At 31.6% G+C, this 22,023-nt stretch overlaps 1 protein-coding gene across 2 annotated transcripts in view; it reads left to right on the forward strand.

Annotated features, from left to right (window-relative positions):
* LIFR (LIF receptor subunit alpha) overlaps positions 1-22,023 on the forward strand; it is an 88,772-nt gene that overhangs the window by 40,856 nt on the left and 25,893 nt on the right. For both annotated transcript variants that reach the window (XM_074282624.1, XM_074282623.1), the window contains exons 5-11: positions 420-583; positions 8,460-8,634; positions 9,030-9,287; positions 11,420-11,549; positions 18,317-18,486; positions 20,178-20,323; positions 21,647-21,809. In XM_074282624.1, the coding sequence (XP_074138725.1) occupies positions 420-583; positions 8,460-8,634; positions 9,030-9,287; positions 11,420-11,549; positions 18,317-18,486; positions 20,178-20,323; positions 21,647-21,809 (1,206 nt within the window). The remainder of the gene's footprint in view (positions 1-419; positions 584-8,459; positions 8,635-9,029; positions 9,288-11,419; positions 11,550-18,316; positions 18,487-20,177; positions 20,324-21,646; positions 21,810-22,023) is intronic.

Genomic DNA, 22,023 nt, shown 5'->3' on the forward strand with positions numbered 1-22,023 from the left:
AAAGAGTTGTTTGAGACAGGAAAACCTGGGTTCAAATTTTATTTATGTATCATTAACTTCTCAGTACCTCTTACATAAATGAAATCACAAGTCCATCTAAAACTGTAAGTTTTAAAACCATACACAAATATAATACATTTAGAAGGGTGTGTGTCTATGTGTGTGTGTGGTGTGTATAAAAATGCACATACATATATATATATATATATATATATAGATAGATAGATAGATAGATAGATAGAGATATAGATAGATAATACATATATTTACATTTATGTACATATATAATTTTGGTGAGATTTTTTCTATTTAAATATTAGGCCTTTTAAATTTTTGTGATCAGAAGAATAAGTGTCTATATTTTAACTGTGAAGTTAATGGTTTTAACTAGTAATTTATTCTGTTTTTGTTTTCAAAAGCCTTAGTTCCAGCTACATTACAGGATTTTAATTTGACAGCTGATTTTTCAACCTCTACATTGTACCTGAAGTGGAATGACAATGGCTCTGTTTTTCCCCATCACTCAAGTATCATCTGGGAAATTATTGTTCAATATAAAGAAAATATGGAAGTTGCCACAGTAGTAAGTTTCCTGCCTTCTTAAAAATGTTAATTTCTTCTTCCTAAGTAATATGAGAAGTTAGATTTTCATAACATTGGGGTTCTTTTGGCATTGTTATTCTGCTAAACTTTTTGATTTGGGGAATAGATTAGGTAACTTTTCAAGATAATACATATTCTTTGACCTTAAATAAATACTGTAACCCTTTTTTATCTGAGTTTAATAATGTTTCAAATGAAGGGAGTCCCTTCTGGTTCTAAATTTGTGATTAAGGAAAAAACCTTGTCCTGTTATATCATGGTTTATTTTATAATTTTTATACCTTTTTGGAATGATTTCCCTGTGACTCATTTTCAGATGACTTCTTTCCATTTTGTTTTATTTCAGTAGTAATGAAAAACTGTGAAGTTGTATACCTAGTAATATATTTTTCTTTAGTCTCTTGCTCCTTTTTTAATAATGTTATTTGTATTAATAGCTTTATAGTATATTAATGGATTGCATACTTAATAATTGAACTCAAATATGGCTAATAGAAGAATGAATATGTTACAATCATTTTATCCATTCTCACCATATCATTTCCTATTTGGGCAGCTATGCTATATTATCTGTAGTATGTATGCGTATGTGTGTATGTACATACATCTCCTTCATTCATTCTATTAATATTTGGAGATGTGCTCCATTCCATTTGGGGATGTGTTATTAAGTAACTGTACTGACAGGACCAAAAAAGAATGAATGAAACATTATAGTATATGGAGGAGATAATGCCGCAATGGAAAGTTAAATATGAATGTCTAATAAAAGAAACACAAAGTGTTATAGTCAGAGAACAAAGTTAGTAGTTCACATGGAGAAAATAAAGAATGTCTCCTGGAAGGGACAACATTTGATTTGGTTCTAGAAAGCTTGTTACATATCTTTTATTCTATGCATATATACACACGTTTATGTGTAGCATAAAATAAGAATTCTATATCAAAACATGTGCTTGCATGCAAGCAATAAATTCATTTATTCAATAATAGAAACAAAGAGCAAGCAATCAAATATTTATTAATTTCTTACTATTTATCAGGCATGATGGTACACATAGGGAACATAAATACAAAGAATGAAATAATTTTTACTATTGGGGGAGAAATATATACATAAGTTTAGATTAAATATAATAGGATGACTACAAAGTAACGAAATACAAGATGGATAAAGAAAAGATTCATGTTTAAAGGGATAGAAAAGATAGGTTTTGGGGCTCTGAAGGATTTAAAAGCTAAGAGTGAGAGATACAAATAGAAAGTATGAAATTATATTAATGGAGTCTCCACAAGAGTATATGATCATGTAGATCATATATCTTTGTATACAGAATAAATATACAATAAAAACAGGATAGGGATGATGGGTCCTAGTATTAGAGAGAGATAAAGCTCAGGAAAGACTTGGATTATGTACAAAGTGGCAATTGAGCTACATCTTAAAGGAAGAAGGAAATCCACTAAAGAAGGTTATATGCTAGGCTTGAGGGATGACCAAAAGTGAGATGAATTTCTGATTGTGAGGAAAAAGAAGGAGGTCATTTTGCTGTGTCATTAAGTATGGGAGGAGAAATAATGTCCATTCAGGTAGGAAAGATACATGTTGGCCAGATTGTAAAAGATTTCAAATATTAAACAAAAGATATATATGTATATTTATTTAGGGTGTGAAGCGTGTGTGTGTGTGTGTGTGTGTGTGTGTGTGTGTGTGTGTGTGTAAAGTTCTGTTTTGGACATAATTTGATCTCCAGCACATCCAGTTTAAAATGTCCAATAGGCAATTGGTGATGTGGGATTGGACTTGAGGAGAGAGGCTGGGGCTAGATATTGGGTATCCAGAATAGAACAGAGTCTTCTGTAAGGAGATACTAAGCTCATGGAATTGTTGAGGTCACCAAGAGAGAAAAAAAGAGTAGAGGGCTTAGAACAGAGCATTGGGGAATACTCACAAGGGGCATGATGTGGATAATGAACCAGCAGAGGAGACTGAGAAAACGTGATAAGTTAAATAGGAGGCATACCAAGAGAAATTATTTGTCGCAAAAACTCAGAGAAAAGTATCCATAAGAAGAGAAAAGCCATCCGTGTTAGATACAACAGATAGGTCATGAAGAAGGAAAACATTAAAAACAAAATCAGTTTTGACAAGAGCTTGTTGATTATTTGGAGAGAGAACAGTTTCTGTGCGAGAGGCTAGATTGCCCAAGATTTAGAAGTGAATGAGAAAAAAAGTGAAGGCCATTAATTTTGATGGCTTTTCTAGAAGAAAAAGAGGAGAAAGATACAGGCTGAGAACTTGAGGAGTTAGTAGAATCTACAAAAAAAAGTTTTAAGGGTGGGATAGGACCTGAGCATGTTTGAAAGCAGTAGTAGGTAAAGAATCAGTATCTAGAAAGAGATTCTGAAGATTAGAGAGACAATGGGGATGATGATATGGGCAATCTGTTAGAGTAGGAAAGGTATAGGATTAATAGACCATGTAAAGGCATTGTCCATCTCATTGTTGAAATTAAGTAAAAGGGGAGAAAAGCAGGTGGTGATGTCAAGGGGTTTTTTGAGGTCAAAAGGGAAAAGTTCACTTGGAATTGTCTAAATTTGATGCATATGGATCCCTTAGAAGTTCCGAGTGAAGCATTTCTCAGAGAAAATTGACTGGTTAAAGATTGGCCACAATCCTGGTGGTCTTTACCAGCCCAAGTAGCATTCAAAGAAGGAGCAGCTTTGTTGAATGCCACTACCCTTGGATTTGGCACCCTTAATTTTCTCAATTTATTTCCTAATGAATGTATGAGATAAATTTCTGGACTGCAGTCGCTAGCATTACTTCCTAATGCAGATGCTTCAAGTGAAATTCATAACTTTTATGTAAGGGAAAGGTTCTCATTCAGATGCATCTGATAAGTTTCTTTATCTTTTATTGAGGAAATTTTAGCTCTTAGATTTAGAGCTGGAAGGAGTCTCAAAGACTTTTTAGTCTGACTCCCTCATTTTACAGATGAGGAAACAGGAGGTCCAGAAGAATTTTGAAAAGACCACACAACTGGTAAGTGGCTGATCTGAGGTCTTCCTGACTCCATATTCAACACTGTCACACATTATGCCATACTATTTCTAATATTTATTTATAGGAAGGCCCTGAACATAGAGGTTTGGGGCAAGAATACAAGCCAAAGCTCAGAATAGAAAAAGGCCTTTCTATGAGTCCAATGAGTCTTAGCATCACAGACTACAGGACTTTTTTTTTAAACTCTCACACCATCATTTAGAGCCTAGCTAAAAATACTAACTGTGCAAGGCCTTTGTATGCTGGCTTGAAGTATCTTTACTCTGAGTTCTTGGGTTAATTATTGCTTTAAAGATACAAAACATCCTTTTTGCTTTCACTAAAAATTATTCATTACATTATTAATGAGAGCCACTTGAATGTGTTTGATTATTTTTTAATATTTTAATTTAATACTTAGTGATACAGGTATCCAAGGGTATGATTCTAGGTAAAGTTTGTTCTGATCATTCATTAGTTTTAAGGCTGTCATTGCTCTTTAAATTTTTCTTTTGCAAAACTCCAAGTGAAAGAAGTATATGTTGCTAAATCATGGTGCTCATTTTCCAATTCTGTCTATTAATTATACAAAGCTCTTAATTTAGCTAATTAATTTTTTCTTTACTGAGATTAACTGACATTTCAACCTAATTAGAAGGTATTGCATTTTCATATTTTTCAAAACATAGATCGAATCCACTTCATTTAAGCTTTAAAACTGTTGTGAAAATTGTTTCCATATTAAAACAATTGTTAATTTAAAACATTCATGAAAATGGATATAAATACATATTTCAAATAATCTTGATGATTTCCACTTTTTTGATAGGCTTTTTAATATGTCAGATTTTTAACCTTAGAATGTGGCTGACAAAGAGCTTCATCCTAAGAGTAGAGAAAGTCAGTTCTGCCATTTTCTTGCTCATTGGTAACTAAATTATTTGTATTCAAGCCATGAATTCTTTGTAGAAATCTTTTTATCTGTTTTGGTGTTGGTTAGTTAAAACCAGGTATAATCTACAAAACTACACATAAGCTGCAATGTTGTTCAGTATGTTAGAAATAAATTAATATGTAAGAACTGATATACCCCTCCTTATTGTAGAACTCCTACTTTTCCATCAGAATACCTTGTGTATCATATAAGACATATGAACCAAGTGAAGGTTCCAGTATCAATCCAGATAACAAATATTAGTAAAGCTTACTATCTTAGATAAAATAAATTTGAATAGAATATCTAATATTTTCTTCCCTTTCTCTACTGCATTGGTTTTCACCCTCTAACTTGGAGATAAGTATTATAGAATACAATAAGCTCTTTGTGAATAGGAATAACTTTTTATAATTGTAGAATTAATATAGCATGTATCTAACTATAAGAATATAGAATATAATAAGCATCTGTTAAGGTACCTGCTAACTACCAGACATAATGCTAGATATTAGTGATATAGCTATATAATCAAAACAGTTCCTGCTCTCAAGAGTCTTATATTTTATTTCTAAGATACATCATAGTGTCATAATGATAAAGAAGGTAAGAAGCTATTTCATACCTAAGCAAGAATCTCCTTAAAGAAAAAAATATGAATTGACCCTAATTACCTTAGTATATAATATAGCTGAATATTGAAGAAACAACTTTGAGAGATCAGGAAATAAATTTTAAAGAAAGCCAATATTGGTCTTGTATGAAGTTGTGAAATCCAAGGTTAGATGCAAATTGATTCTTGAAATTGCTTTTTTGATGGAACCTGAAAAAAGAAAAAAAAAAAACTTGATCTTACCAAAAAATTGCAATTGATGGTTTGAAAAAATGCAGAAACCTAAATTTAGTTTATAAGATGCATGAGATTAAACCTATAACTTAGATATATCTAAGGGTCCATCTAGTCCATATTCTTTTGACAAGTAAGGCCCAGAAAAATAAAGGGACTCATAACAAGGTCATGGACTCTACAGACTTCCCATAGGTTGGAAAAGGGATTCCAGAACCTTTACAATCCAACCTATATATAAAGGAGAAATCCTTTTTATTGCACCCTCAATAAGTAATGATCAACCTTATACTGAAAACCCCCATTGATGGGTGGGCTTATTTGCAAAAGTAGTTCCTTCCTTTATTAGGAAGTGCTGATTGTTAAAATAGTCTTTCCTCAAACCAAGTCTAAATATATTCTTCTATAATTTCTATGCATTGCTATCTTTATTTATTTATCTAGAAAGATTAAGCACCTGTCATGTTTGTGTTCTTGTATGAATGTATGTTTGTGTTCTTGTATGAAACATTGTGCTAGGTATTGGAGATACCAGAAAGGAAAGCAGTCTACATTCTATTGCTTCTAATTCTAACATTCCCTGGCAGGAATAGGTCTGAAATATGCCCTAGGCCTATGGTATTCAAAGCTTATTAAACTTTAAAATCAATAATCATTGATCTGGTTTCCTGGAGTTGAGAGCTATCTTTTGACATATCTTTTTGTCATGAATAAGCTCCAGGAACACTCTGTTGCTTAGTGAAACAAAGTAGATCTGGTATGGTGATCGCCATTTATTTTCTTCACACAAAAGAAATGCTTAAAATACAAAAAACTCAGGACTTGCTGACAGAGACTTAAATCTGCCTTGAAACAAAAGTAACAAAAAATAGTAATCCTTAACTCCTCTTTTATTCCCTAAAGAGTTGGTTTTTAAAAACATTAAAATATGAAACATGTCTAGGACTATCAGCTATTCATTTCACATTTACCTTGACTTTCAACTGTTTTGAACATTGTCTCAATATCTACAACATAGGTTCATCTTCCTGTCAATGGTCACCTTTAAGAATCATTATGGGAGTTGCAGAAAACACTACTTGCTTCTGGTTAGCACTGACTGAAGAACTTGGGAACATTTCAACTCAGGATACCTCTAAAGCTAGAAACATTCATCTCAGAATCTCTATTCAATTAATTTGGCACAAGGAAAGAAACAATAGGAGGGAAAGCTAATACTTTGAGATCCAATCTTGGACTTACCTAGGCTCCCACATAAGGCCAGGAGCCATTGATTCCAGGGAAGGCAGGAGAGAGGAAGAAATTTCTTACCACCTCCAAGGGAAGTCTCAAGGGAGAGTTGTCAGAATCCTAAAGCACATGTTCAGAATACATGGAAAGAAGAAAGGAAAAGAGGAAATTGTCTTTCTTTTTAATACTGTATAAGTAGCTATTCCTGATTCAGTGTCCAATAAGGACATCCTAAAGTATTTTAGTACTGAGTATTTGTGAACCTAAAACAAGATAGGATATCTTAGTCTCATGGAATGTGTTGTATCCCTATTACTTCCCCCCCCCCAGCTATATATTTGCTGTCCTCAGCAAATCAACTGGGGTGCATATGGCATGTTTATTCATAATTTCCATTATGGGAAATCCTTTCTGGGCATATGAGGCTCCCATGATCCACTGCATTTCTTAGACAATCTCCAAAGTAGGTTCTTTATAAGAGTTGTCAAACACTCTCAAATATGAAGATAAATTAAGGAAACTAATTTATTGAATTAGTTTATCTTAAATTATAAACTTGTCTATTGTTAACAAGGGCTTGTCTCAATCCAAACAAAAATTTAAAGTGGAAATACATGTACTAAAATCATAATATAGAGAAAAGGAAAAAGAAAATGCTTCTGAGGAAGAAACTTTTAATTTCAGATGAGCTATCAGTACAAATGACTTTCTCTTCTTGAGACTTTCTCTTGAGAACAAGAGGCTTAAGATTCTGATAGTTCTCCATTGAAACTTCTTTTCCTCCCCTAGGTAGCAATGGCCCCTACAAGGATACTTAGGTGAACCTAAGACTGGATCTCAAAGCCCTACTTCCCCTTTCTGCTTTGTGTTTCTTTTTCTTGAGTCCAGGTATTTGAAGAGGAATCCTGAGATGGATGTTTCTAGCACTCAGCATGCAAGAATTCTAGATTCTTCATTCAGTGATAACTGTTATGGGACTTTCCCAACAAAGTTAAGGAAATTGGGGTAGACTGAAAGTCACACTCTCACTCTCAGATGAGAAACCAAATTCTCTGAAATATCTGCTTCTGCTGCATCACCTATCAACACATTAGACAATATAGATTCTTAAGGTCTGACAAAATATTTAAATTGCCTCTAGATATTTCTGCAACACAGAAAACTTGCCACATTGAGGTTCTGCTAGTGCTAGACAGCAATTCTAGCACCAAAATAAAGCAAACTCTGATGAGTTTGAAATATATATGAGACTCTCCAAGAAGAATTAAGCAATCAGAATTGATTGAAATCAGCCCTTCAGATCCCAGACAAAGTTCTTTAGTATAACAGAAATGTATGAGCCCAGATCTGTGTCACTTAAGTGGTAGGATGCCCTCAGTCCCCTTGGGCCAATGGTACTATTGTTAATCTTTCCTCTTCCAGACTTAGCAAATAACTGTTTGTGGAATTGAATCCATTGCTTTCTTTGATCTTCAAGTATTGTGAGCTGATTCTTATTCTTCCTATAAAAGAGAAAAAACCTTTTTTTTCTATCTAGACTATTAGTGTTCAAATATTTTAAGTCATTGAATTCTTCAGCTATATGTTTAATTATCCCAGAATTTCAGGCCCTTTGAACTGGGATAGAGTTTAGAGGTAATGAGGCAGATATAACTTTAATATGTTTATACTTACTAAAAATTTGCGATTCCCATATAAGATAGTGAAAGACTACTAACCTTAACATAAACAAGTGTTAGATAATTATACAATATAAGAAAAACTTTCTTTTTTCTAATTTTTTCCCTTCCTTTTTTTAGGCAACACTTAATACAACTCTGATTGGTAAGGATTCAGTTCATCATTGGAATTGGACCTCAGATATCCCTTTGGAATGTACTCCACATTATGTGAAAATTAGATATTACATTGATGAACTTCATTTTTTTGGTCAAAAAGAGTGGAGTGAATGGAGTCCACTTAGGAATATTTCAGGTAATCCATGTATTCTATTTAGAATAATTAATGGAGCCCAGTTATCATATGACTTGAGGAAATCAACACAAAATTTAGTGTTTTGAAATGCTTAAGTTTTACAAACACTCTATCTTCACTGATATGTTAATTCCCATAATGAAACTTATTTCATTTATCATTTCTTATTATGCATATCAGGAAAAATTGGTCTAAAAGTTGACATTTTATAATTTTTAATATTTTCAAATGTTAAATACATAAGTAATTTTAAAAAAAGAATAAAATTAATATATTGACTTTTGATGTGACATTTCACACTTCTAGTTTTATATCTATATTAATACTTTTCTATAACACAAGATATTTGAGAATTTTTCAACTACTTTAACTTTGTATGTTTCTTTTCCTCCTAGGACCTCCCGTAAAAGAAAATTATGAGGTTTTTCCTCGAGACAAAGTAGTACCAGTGGGTTCAAATATGACATTTTGTTGTATAGTTGAGGAACCTGTCTCAACTGCACAATTTGGAAAAGAAAGATGTTCTTTTATCCGCCTTGATCACAAAAGTGTTGCAATCAAGGTCAACAATATTACTGTTTCTCCAAGTAGTGGAACAAATGTGGTTTTTATAACAAAGTCAAATGTGTATGGAACAGTTGTATTTGCAGGATGTAAGTTATATAAAGTTAAAGCAATCATTTCTACTAATCTCATTTCTTTAATTTGTTAAAGTGTTAGTTCTATGATTCTTTTCTGAAGATAAAGTTTATTACAATATTGTGCTTAAAGTAAATATAAGTAAATCCCTTTCTGTTTCCTGTTTTTCCTTGTTTCTTAGTATTAGGAAAAAGTACAAAAATTTCAGAATGTTTATTTATTTTCCTCTTGATCTAAATCAGAATAATTTGTGATCTTTCTTTAGTAAGAATTGTAGCATCTAATTGCTACAATTTTAAATTGAATAACAATATTTTCAGTCGCAACCAACTCATATTATTACCTTGTTCAACTGATACCCTCAGGAAATGAACAGTTTCTCATAAAGTGTTTTTTTTCCATATAAATCTAAAAAAAAAAAAGTGGCATTAAACCTCATTTGTGTCTTTGCCTTTTTCAGAAAGGAATAATGAAAGTATGTGATGACTGATATAGTTACAGAAGAGTTAGAATTGGACTGAAAGGTCCTGGAATCATTTTTTAGCTCTTCTATTTAACTGGGTGACCACCACTTTGGTTCTTGGTTTTCTTATACAGAAAATGGTAGAATTGGACTATATGACTTCTAAGGTCTGTTCTAGTTCAACATTGATGGATGATCCATTTGCTGTCCTCTGCAAGTTTACAATTTAAAAAATAGCAATGATCCAGGTGATACATTTGAACAATAAAAATAAAAAGGGAAAATAATAAACTAAAAATTGGAAAGAAAATGAATTTAACATTCTTAATTATTTCATAAGCAGACAATGAACTCTTCACTAGTTTCTTCCAGTTTTTCTTTAAAATAATGTTCTGCCTACTTTATCAGTGCCTTTTAAACAGTTTCCTTCCCCTTGTTGTACTTTGAGGAATCATATAAAGTTTATTAAAATATGGTATTTAAAGCAAATATAAGTAGATTCAGAGTAAAGGTTTAGGAAATATAAGAAAGGAGTATTAACTTACTATATGAATTTTGTATTATTTATTTTAACTGCAAAAGACCTTTGCTTACTTCTTGATTTTTGTGTTCTGAATAGTTGTGGTTGCCAGATAAAATGTTCTGGATAAACAAGAAAACTACAGGATAGGTTTTCTTCCTGGAAAAAACGAATAAGAATTTTGTTTTTTCTTCTAAAGAAAGGGCAGAATACAAACCCTAAAGAGTAGAGCATACCTGTTCGTATTTGTTATTTCCAGTGCATGTTCTTTATTTAATGTGCTAGCTATGAGAAAAATAGATGTATTTATCAGTTACTCTGCATGATTTATTTCATTTAGTCAATTTTTAAAAAATGCAAACTGGGCAGTGGTGAATTATATATATTGATCTTCTCTTACAAAGCAGTGATGTCTAGTTTCATACTGATCAGCTATGGTAGTTATGATCACCATTGTGATTATGATATCACTAATTTTCCACATTATTGTACTCATTGGATACTTCATAGAGGCTGGCCTTAGAGACCTGAATTCAAATCCTACTTCAGTGTTATTTTTGTTATCATAAATTAAAACTAGTGCTGGACAAGCCATGTAAAGTGCTCTGCCTGCAGTCAGGAAGACCTAGGTTCAGAAGTGGCCTCAGATACTTAGTAGCTGTGTGACCCTAAGTGAGTCATTTAACCTTGTTTGCCTAGTTCACTGGTAAAATGAGCTAGAGAAGGAAATGCCTAACCACTATCTTTACCAAGAAAGCCTCAAATGGAATCATCAAGATTATAGAGTGAAACTAAACAACAAAAGTAACACTTTTATATTTTAAAATAATTTTATTGTAATGAACTGTGAAAAAAGTCAGGTCAAATCAATAAACCTATCAGGTGCCAGGCACTTTGATAAGAACTGAGAATACAGGAAAGACATTTCTTCCCTTCAAAGAACTTATATTTTTAATGGAGGAAGACATATAAGGAAACTGAAAAAAATATTTCAGCAATAAGTATAATTTTTAAGTTCTTCAAATATAGTTATATGCTTAACTAATATTGAAGTGAGAATTGCATTTTCCACTTTTGGAAGTTAAACAAAAATTAGTCTCTAAATAAAACATTTAAGATTTTTTTTCAAGACAAGAATACCTATAGATTTTTCTATTTATTAGATCCACCTGATATCCCTAGAAAGCTGACCTGTGAAACACGAGATTTGAAAGAAATTATATGCAATTGGAATCCAGGAAGACCAACTGGATTTTTTGGGCCTCGTGGTACAAATTATATCCTCTATGAAAGGTAAGATTTATCAAAAGGTTTCAGAATGTTAAGAATAATCCAGTTGTTTATTTCCCTTATTCAAACCATATCAGATTTCAAAATTTAAAAGTTCTAAGATAAGGCATCACATAAACTTTTTTCCTTCTCCCCTATTGGAAAAAAGATAAATTGAAACAAATATACACAGTAAAGCAAAAGAAGTATATGTTGCTAAAATATTGGTGCTCATTTTCCAATTCTGTCTATTAATTATACAAAGCTCTTAATTTAGCTAATTAATTTTTTCTTTATTGATATTAACTGACATTTCAACCTAATTAGAAGGTATTGCATTTTCATATTTTTCAAAACATAGATTGAATCCACTTCATTTAAGCTTTTAAACTGTTGTGAAAATTGTTTCCATATTAAAACAATGTTAATTAAAAACATTCATGAGAATGGGTATAAATCCATATTTTAAATAATCTTGATGATTTCCACTTTTTTACTAGGCTTTTTAATATGTCAGTGTTTTAACCTTAGAATGTGGCTGACAAAGAGCTTCATCCTAGGAGTAGAGAAAGTCAGTTCTGCCATTTTCTTGCTCATTAGTAACTAAATTATTTGTATTCAAGCCATGGATTCTTTGTAGAAATCTTTTCATCTGTTTTGGTTAATCTACAAAACTACATATAAACTGCAATGTTGTTCAGTATGTTAGAAATAAATTAATATGTAAGAACTGATATACCCCTCCTTATTGTAGAACTCCTACTTTCCATCAGAATACCTTGTGTATCATATAAGACATATGAACCAAGTGAAGGTTCCAGTATCAATCCAGATAACAAATATTACTAAAGCTTACTTTCTTAGATAAAATAAATCCCTTCAAAGGCAGTACATACATCCAAAATATATATATATATATATATATATATATAATATATATATATGTATATCCACATGTGTGTATGTATGTATGTATCATTATGTACCCTAAGTACCTTCATCTTTCTGAAGTGGATAGCATGTTTCATTATTGGTCCTTTAGAATCATAGATGGTCATTATATTGTTCATAATTTTTAGAGCATTCAGAATAGTTTTTGCAGTGCTGTTAGTATATAAATTGTTATCTTAGCTTTACCTCATTCTTCCTAATGTTTTGGAATTTTTCATTTTTATATATTGATGTTATATCATAGTCATTTTTCTGGTTCTGCTTACTTCACTCTGTATTTGTTCTTTTCAGTCTTCTCATGGATTTTTGAAATCCTGTTTTCTCAGGTCTGTGCCTGGGTTCCACCACATTTGTGTCCTGTGTTTACTCAGTCATTTCTCAGTTGGTGAACACTCCCCTTGTTTGAGAACAACACCTCTTTAGATATTGGGCTGAGAACAAGGGGCTAACACATAACAGCCTCATAATCTTTTTAATTATTTTTTAATATTATGGTTTTTTATTTACAAGATATAGGTGTGAGTAATTTTTCAGCATTGACCCTTGCAAAACCTTCTGTTGCAACTTTTTCCCTCCTTCTCTCCATCCTCTCCCCCAGATGGCAGGTAGACAAATACATGTTAAATATGTTCAAGTATATGTTAAATATATGTATACATATCCTTACAGTTATTTGCTGCACAAGAAAAATCGGACTTAGAAATAAGGTAAAATTAACCTGAGAAAGAGATAAAAAATGCAAGTGGACAAAAACAGAGGGATTGGAAATGCTATGTTGTGGTTCACATTCATTTCCCAGAGTTATTTTGTTGGGTGTAGCTGGTTCTCTTCATTATTGAACAAATGGAACTGATTTGGTTTATCTCATTGTTGAAGAGAGCCATGTCCATCAGAATTGATCATCATATAATATTGTTGTTGAATTATATAATAATCTTCTGGTTCTGCTCATTTCACTCAGCATCAGTTCATGTAAGTCTCTCCAGGCCTTTCTGAAATTATCCTGCTGGTCATTTCATACAGAACAATAATATTCCATAACATTCATATACCACAGATTATTCAGCCATTCTCCAATTGATGGGCCACAATTGATTTCTAGCCACTACAAAAAAGGCTGCCACAAACATTTTTGCACATAAAGATCCCTTTCCCTTATTTAAGATCTCTGGGATATAAGTCCAGTAGTAACACTGAACAGCCTTATGATCTTATGTTTGCTTACGGACAGTGAAAAGATCCAAAGAACTGGAGTTCAAATCCTGGCTCTGGTCTTGGACAATTTTTTTTACTTCAGTTTCCTGATCAGTGTAATGTCAAAGTTGGACCAAACCTCCTAGGGCCCTTTGAGCTCTTTCTCTAAGATCAGAATTGGGTGATTTTTATTTTACATGAGTGTGTACGTATGTGTGTTGTGTGCGCACATATATACATGTGTATATATACACATATGTGTGTGTGTATGCATATAGACACATTGGTATTCTTGTAATTACTGAGGTCAGTCAGTGAGCATTAATTAAGCACCTACTATGTGCTACAAACTGAACTTTGCTCTGGAAATACAAAGAAAGACAAAAGACAGTCATTGTCCTGGAGGGAGACAGCAAGCAAACATGTACAGATAAAAAGATAATCATTAACAGAAGGAATAGGAAAAGCTTCCTTTAGAAGGGAGGATTTTAATTGAAACTTTGAGGAAGTAAGAGAAGCCAAGAGATAGATCCTAGGAGGCCTCCTAGGCATGGGTAACAGCCAGAAAAATTGCCTAGGCAGAGGTAAGAGTAAGGGTCTTTTTATTTGAAGGTAAGAAGGTCAATATCATTAATCAAAGAATACATGATGGAATATAGGGTGTGAGAAAACTAGGTATCTAGGAGGGGTGAGGGGGAACGTATGAAGAATTTTGAATGCTGGGGGCAGCTAGGTGGCTCAGTGGATAGAGCACCAGCCTTGGAGTTCAAATCTGGTCTCAGACACTTAGCACTTCCTAGCTGTGTGACCCTGGGCAAGTCACTTAATCCCAGCCTCAGGAGGGGGAGGAAAGAATTTTGAATGTTTAACAAGATTTTGAATTTGATTATGGTGTTGATAGGGAAGCTGTGTAATTTACTGAGTATAAAGGTGACCTGGTATTGACTAATGTGATTGATGGTGATGACTAGGGTTCTTGAAGCTTTTTTGAATAGAATATGTTTTATATGGAATATATCAAGCTTGAAAGGCTTCAGAAATAGATTTGATTTTTGATGATAGAGACCTGACTTTATGAAAGTTGATTTCCAGGGGAACAGCAGTACATGAAAAGACAATTCTTAGAGTAGATCTAGATTTGAGGTGAAGTTTTTGCAACCTAAATTAGAAGAAGGAATATCCCAAACAATGAAATTTTAATCCTTAGCATTATTGAATTATTTATACAGTAAGTGCTTAATATTTGTTCTAATGAACTACCCATAATGTAGAATATTGAAAGTGATATGGTTTGGGAATACATCATTTTTTTGGTGGTGTATGACCCTGTGGAAGTTGTCATTTTACTAGGTTTCCTCATCTATGAAATGGGAACTATTCCTACCCATGTCAGCTCACAGAATTCTGAAAATAAAAAGAGAAGAAAGGTTTTAAAACCTTTCTTGTTTTTAGGCTTATATTGAGCTGTTTTCCATGAGCATAAATCATGTGATTGTAAGGGAGGTTGCTTTATGTAAGGGAAAATTTTATCAGAAAATCAATAAAATATAAAAATTCACACATGAATAATCAAGCTTTGATGGTATTTGATTATATCTAAACAGTGGATGACTGAATCAGTATTCTGAGCTCAGTCTATGTGGCTTATGGAGTCCAGCTTGCTATTTTTTTTAAACCACATCTTACATTTTTGTATACGTACTCAGAGTCAGCAAGCATTTATTAAGTTCTACTATTTGTCAGGTATTATATTAAACATTGAAGATAACAAAGAAATGCAAAAAATAATTCTTGATTGCAAGAAACTTATATTCCTAGAAGCATGGATAATTTTGACTTGAAAAGCCCCAATCTGCCCTCCCCCAAAAATACATTCGTGTACTATTTAAACATATTTTTATTAATTATTGAAATGTTAATGAGCAATAGTCCTTCACTAAAGTCCTACTCACGATACTGAAGTTATCTAGAATTCCAGGGGGCTTGGTCAGTAAAAACAAAAACCTTTCAGGACACACCAAGTATAGCCTCAAACAGTAAGAGTTGTCTAAGGGTCAGTTTAACTAAATTTTGAGAGGTTCATTAACTTTTACAATCTTATGCCATCTTACTTTTTCCAACTTTATATTATATTCTTCTTTGTGATATGCTCTGTGTGCCAGCCAAATTGGACTATCAAGTATACTAGGAACAGAACCTTTGTTTCCCCACTATTTACTGCTGTGCCCTTTTCATTCTTATTGTTCTTGATGTAAATGTCATCCTGCTACTTGAATTCCAACATATTCTCTAAAGCCTAGTTAAATGTCACCTTCTCAGTAAAGCCCTAGCTGATTGCTTATAGTCAGTAACGATCATTTTCCCTTCAAGAACTTTACAAAACACTTTTCAACTATGAAATGGGGATTATAAATAATAACCCCTACCTCCCAGGGTGGTTGTGAGAATCAAATAAGATATTTATAAAACTGTGTGCCCGTCCCATAGTAACCACTTAATGAACTCCTCCCTTCCTTCCTCCCTCTCTCCTTTCCCTTTTCCCTTCTCTTTCCCTTCCTATTACAGTTACCTGTGTATTTTATATCCCATATCAGACTATTAACTCCACAAAGACACAAATTGTAAGCTCTGTATTTCTATTTGGGTTTCTATTTTTTTTTTTAATCTTTATGTATCTCCAATGCCTGGAATATAATAGTTTAATACAGTTTTAAAATTATTTATAATTTTAAGAGTATCAAATCTATTGCTCAAAAATAAAATTTTATTTGTTTATAGGTCTTCTGGATTTAGACTGTGTTCCTATTGTATATAGTGATTTTTAATCTGTAAAACTTTTCAAAAACATGATTTTTTCCTACTACTACATAATTAGACATGCTTTCTGTGTATTCTATCTTATCATTATGCTTTAATACATCCTAAAACTATCTTCATAAAGGTTTTCTTACAGAAAGTATTTTAACAGAACATTTTAAAAATCTTTTTTTCCCCAATTCAACAAACACGCAAAGTGCTCCTTTACCAGTCATACATTTCCTGGCTTTCTTTTTGTTCCATTTCTTGTCATAAGTTATCACTGGTAATGTATTTCTGTTTGTTTATCTGACAGTAGTGTCTTTTAGTCTATATGCAATTTTCTTGAGAGATTGGGGTCTTCATGATTAGTAGCAATATAGTTTTATCAGAAGTATATTAATAACTTAATGTGCAACAAGAAAATGGTATTTACACACATATATTGTATCTAGGTTATATTGTAACACATGTAAAATGTATGGGATTACCTGTCATCGGGGGGGAGGGAGTGAAGGGAAGGGGGAGATAATTTGGAAAAATGAATACAAGGGATAATTTTATAAATAAAAAAATAGACAAAAAAGAAGTATATTAATATTAAAAAGATTCCCTTTTATATCAAGGAGCACTTTAGATCATTGAAAATACTTCATTGTTTTCCAAATATGGTCCAGCCTATTCTCTTCCTCCTACTCAATTTTGGTCCTAGTTTACTGTTTATCTGTACTGCCTGTCCAACATAGGTGTAATGATGGACTAATTCAATGAACTGTTTATCTAGCTACATATTATATTTAGCATATATGGAGCATATGGTAGATACCACCATCTCCAAGGAATCCCTCATTCAACTAGTTTTTGTATAAAACATCTACTGTCATAGGGCAGACACCTTTGACAAATATACATTACACTGTTTAATGCCTTGTTTGATATTGATAGAGGCTCATTGATCAGACTTATTTCTGATGTTATATCTGTTAGAGAAACCTATATGTTCTTAACATATATTTGCTAAAGGACATCTTTATAACTTGATTTTCCTCTATTAAATCAATTTATAATAAAACATATTCTTTGCATAATTTATAATTTTTAATCAGCCACATGACTTTGAAGCTATCTTTTGTAGAAAGTAGTTTGCTTAAAGCCTCTTATTTTTTCATATTTTCATTGAGAATTCCATTGAATTGTGTGTAAATCTTTATAAAGATTTTAGAGAGAGAAGAGTGTATATCTGTATTTTGGTAGTTATATACTTTTGCCTTTTTTTGATCCGGATATCTGGCATTTCTCCCAAACACTCAATATTTGCAAAATTATCTCCCAAGACTCTTCCATGAATTTTAGATCAGCAGTCAGTTAAATATTTCTTTAAGACATTTACTTGAAAGTTTATATGTATATATTTTATTTGAGTTTAAAATTATATAATCATTTAAATTACATCTGTAAATATACTCTTTTTTTAATTGCCTGAGTTCTAGATTAAAATAAAACAAATTTAATTTTGTTTTTCCCAAAGCATGAGAAACTTTATTGGTGGGTCAATACATCTGTTAAAAGTCAAATTTGGGGTCATATTTGGAATCAGATATTTAGATTTGGAACAGACCTTAAAAGCCATTTAACCAATTCCCTCATTTTACAGATGAAATACTACGTGCAAGGGAGATTAAGTGACTTATCAAAGACCACACTGATAATTAATCTCTCAACTCCAAAATTAGTAGAGTTTTCTATATATTACATCTTAACTAATTGTTAGTATTTTCACCATATTTTTCCTAACTCTTTATTGGACAACTGAAATGTAGCATTGATTTTTTTTAAATTTTTAATTTCAGATTTTCAGGAAAAAATGTTACATTCAGAAGAGATGAAGAACACATGAATGAAAACCATCAATTAACCTTCCAAATGATAACTGGTCAGGAAATATATAATTTCACCTTGGAAGCTAACAATCCTTTGGGTAGATCTGAAGCAGTAATTTTAGTTAATATAACTCAAAGAGGTAAAAGTGTTACATAAACTATCCTTTATGTAATTTTAGAATTTGCTTCAACAATCAGAAGTACCTTTGGGAATGACTTTTATACTAATAATGTTCTTTTGTAACATTTCTTGAGAATGAGAGTTGTGAAAATGGCAAGTTGAACATAATAATGATCTTCTTGTCTATATTGTATCTGTACTTAGAAATGAATATGTCTAATTCTTATTGATAACTAGAATTCATACATTTAGCCTATTTATCATTCTAGCCCAAAGTAACAAAATATTGTATGTATTTGTTTTGGTGATTTTTGCTTAGATTCTGATTCTGACAGAAATATTTTTATTGTTCTATTTCTAAATTTAATACTTGCTAAATCTTTAATAATTCATAAATGAATGGTTAATCACTTTGCACTTCAATAGTCATTCAGTATAATTGTGTAAGCAGTTGATGGTTTGAAAGACTTTTATGAGGCTTTCTTCAGAGGTTCCTCAGTGTTGTTACATGACAGAAAATATTGTATGTAAATAATGTGTAAATATTTAGGAGACTAGTCATCAATCATATTTCTGAGGTACTCATGTTGACATTTACCTATAAAACTCATACATGGAAATCTACTCATTTACAGATAAGCAGGCCTCTTTTGTTGGTAAACAAGTGAACCCTTGTCAAATGAAATATTTGTAAAGTTCTTAGCTCATCTTAATAAATAATTGTTCGCCTTTGCTCTCCTCTTCTACTCCATCCCCACTTTCCCTTTATATGCCATTTTGGAAGATTAAAAGGACTAGGAATATTATTCTAGTTTGAGATTAGCAGAAAAAAAAAATCTGTGCCCAAATAGACACATATTTCCATTATCTTTTTCTGCCTTTTACTTTAATTTTCATTAAAGTTATGTTTCTAAAAACTTCACAAATATCTTTAATTCAATAATTGGCTATTCTATTAATCTAATTGATTCAGTAATTGGCTTATTCTATTAATCCATAATTCAGTGGCAGTTAAAAACTCAACAACTGCCCTCCTTAAAAGTTATTTTATGATTTCTTAATGACCAATGAATGAATGAAAGAAAATGAATTCTTTGCTTTTAGACAGGGCTTACTGAAAAATAGATATTATAAATGCAGATGAGTTACAGTTTGCCTTTTTTTTAAGCACCTAATTCATACTCTTATGAATGCTCTTTATCCCACAGAGATCAAGTCACATTTGAAGGCAAAGGCACTAAGAACAAATGTAAACACGTCTATAATCTTACCTGCTTCTCATATCTCCCATTATTTCTCTATAAGAACCCTCTATCCTAACCAAATGCATCTACCTGTTATGCACTAGAACTATTCATGTTTTTACCTTCTAGCTTTTTTTTTACTCTATCTGCTTTTCTTGGAATGCCTTCTTTTGCACTTATATCTATGGTGTGTCTTTACAAACTATAAGCTTCTTGAGAATAGTACTTATATCTTTTGAATGTTCTCAACAATGAACAGTATCTTGTACATATTAAATAAGTGTTTGTTGATAATGGTGTTAGCATTTCAGTAATGATCAAAAATAGAAAAAATGAATTCCATGTATTTATGTATGTTAATGATTTCATTATATGTTTATTATGTTATATTAGAAAATGTAAGGCTCTTGCTTATTTTTTTGCTTTTAAATAATTATAAAATTATTTTATAAATTTCCATTTTCAGTTTGTCCTCATACTCCTTCAAAACTCATTGCAAAGGATATTAATTCAACTGCTGTTACTCTCTATTGGCACTTATCTGGCAACTTTGCAAATATTAATCTTTTATGTGAAATTGAAATTAATGCAACTTATTCAGGGCAAGAATTGGTAAGTATGTTTTTTCATGTAAATTTAATAGTTATTTAATGAAATATGTTATTTCAAGCAAGACATAAAAATTAAATTGGAATGGTTAGTTGGAGGAACTTTGAAGGAATTTATTTTAGTAGATTTACAAAGAGCCTCCTTTTTTATTATTCTGAACAATATTATAATCGATATTTTAAAGTACAATCATGATAATAGATATTGTGGGAGATAAATCAGTGTTTTATGGTTTAACTCTCAACAGTGAGATTAATTAATCAGTTAGTAAGCTAACGAATAACAAAAGGCTAAAATAAAGCTTACAAGTAGAAATAGGATGAGTGACCATTTTTATGATAAGTATAAATAAATACTTGAATTTTAAAATACTTTTCCCATAGAAAAATTAAAATTGACTCAGAGCTTTATGTAGAAACTTATCACAAATGGAGGATTCCAGAAGTAGTTATGGGCACTTAAAATATCTTTTTTTTTTTTTTTTTTTTTTTTTTTTTTTTTTTTTAAAGAAAAGGTAGGCTTGATAAAAAATCTAAATAGCCACAAATAAAGGCCTTATCCTCAAATGCCCATGAGAGATTATAGCCTTGGTTTGACCTATATACTATAAACTTAAAGACTGTAATACAGAATGAATAATTTTGTCATTGATTATACCTAAGAACATGCATTTGAAAGCCTATTGATGGTCTGAGAAATAAAATAAAAATATATATTGAAGTTTTTTAATATACAGCAGGTAGTTTGGACATAGAAATCCTTAAAACTTTCTTTGTACTTCCCTATCCAACTTGGCTTATTTATTTAGTTATTGAGTAACTACTACTCTGGTTATAGGGAAGGGAGAAGGGGCATAGAGCATACTTCTCTGAGCTTTAATTTCTCATGAGTAAGTTGATTGAATTGAACTTAATATTTACAGTATGTCCTTTCCAGCTTGAAATTCTAGAATCTTACATGAAATATCTGTGAAATTGCTTTCAAAATATATTTTAACATGCACATGTGAAGTATTATGTTTCCTGGTGCACATAAGGCCTTTGAGAACCAGGACTATTTTTCATTTTTTTTTCTTTGTCTCCCCAGTCTGGCTTGTGGGTATTTAATAAATGAATGTTTTCTTATTGTTGAAACAGAATCTCTTCCTCTGACTTAATTCTAATTCATATGTTGTTAGTAAAATGTCTTAGCTTCTCTAGGTAAGGGTTAGGAAAAAAGTATTTGCTTTTGTTTTTGTACTCATAAAATAATGGATTTATAGAGTCTGATATAAAACAAAGTTTAGAAAGCTTTGTTAATTTTTAAAACTTCATTAATTTTTAACAGCGGAACATTACTATTAGAGGATTAGAAACCTCTAATTATCATGTTTACGTGGATAAATTGATACCATATACTATGTATACTTTCCGAGTTCGTTGTTCTTCTGAGAACTTTTGGAAGTGGAGCAAATGGAGTAATGAAAAGCATTACTTAACCCCGGAAGGAAGTAAGTTGTTTTGAATGACCTAGTCCTTAAATTAATTGTCTTTAAAAATTAAAAATCTATATAATTAAAAATCTATGATTTGGATTTTAAAGATCTCATAGAATTACTTTTCTCCATGGTTGGTGTGGAATCAGGCCATCTAAGTAAAGATCATTCAGCTTTTACATGAAATTGGAGGTGGGGGACAGCAAACAGAGGATTCCTTCTTGAACAT

The sequence above is a fragment of the Sminthopsis crassicaudata genome, chromosome 1 (assembly GCF_048593235.1).
Source record: "Sminthopsis crassicaudata isolate SCR6 chromosome 1, ASM4859323v1, whole genome shotgun sequence".
NCBI lineage: Eukaryota > Metazoa > Chordata > Mammalia > Dasyuromorphia > Dasyuridae > Sminthopsis > Sminthopsis crassicaudata.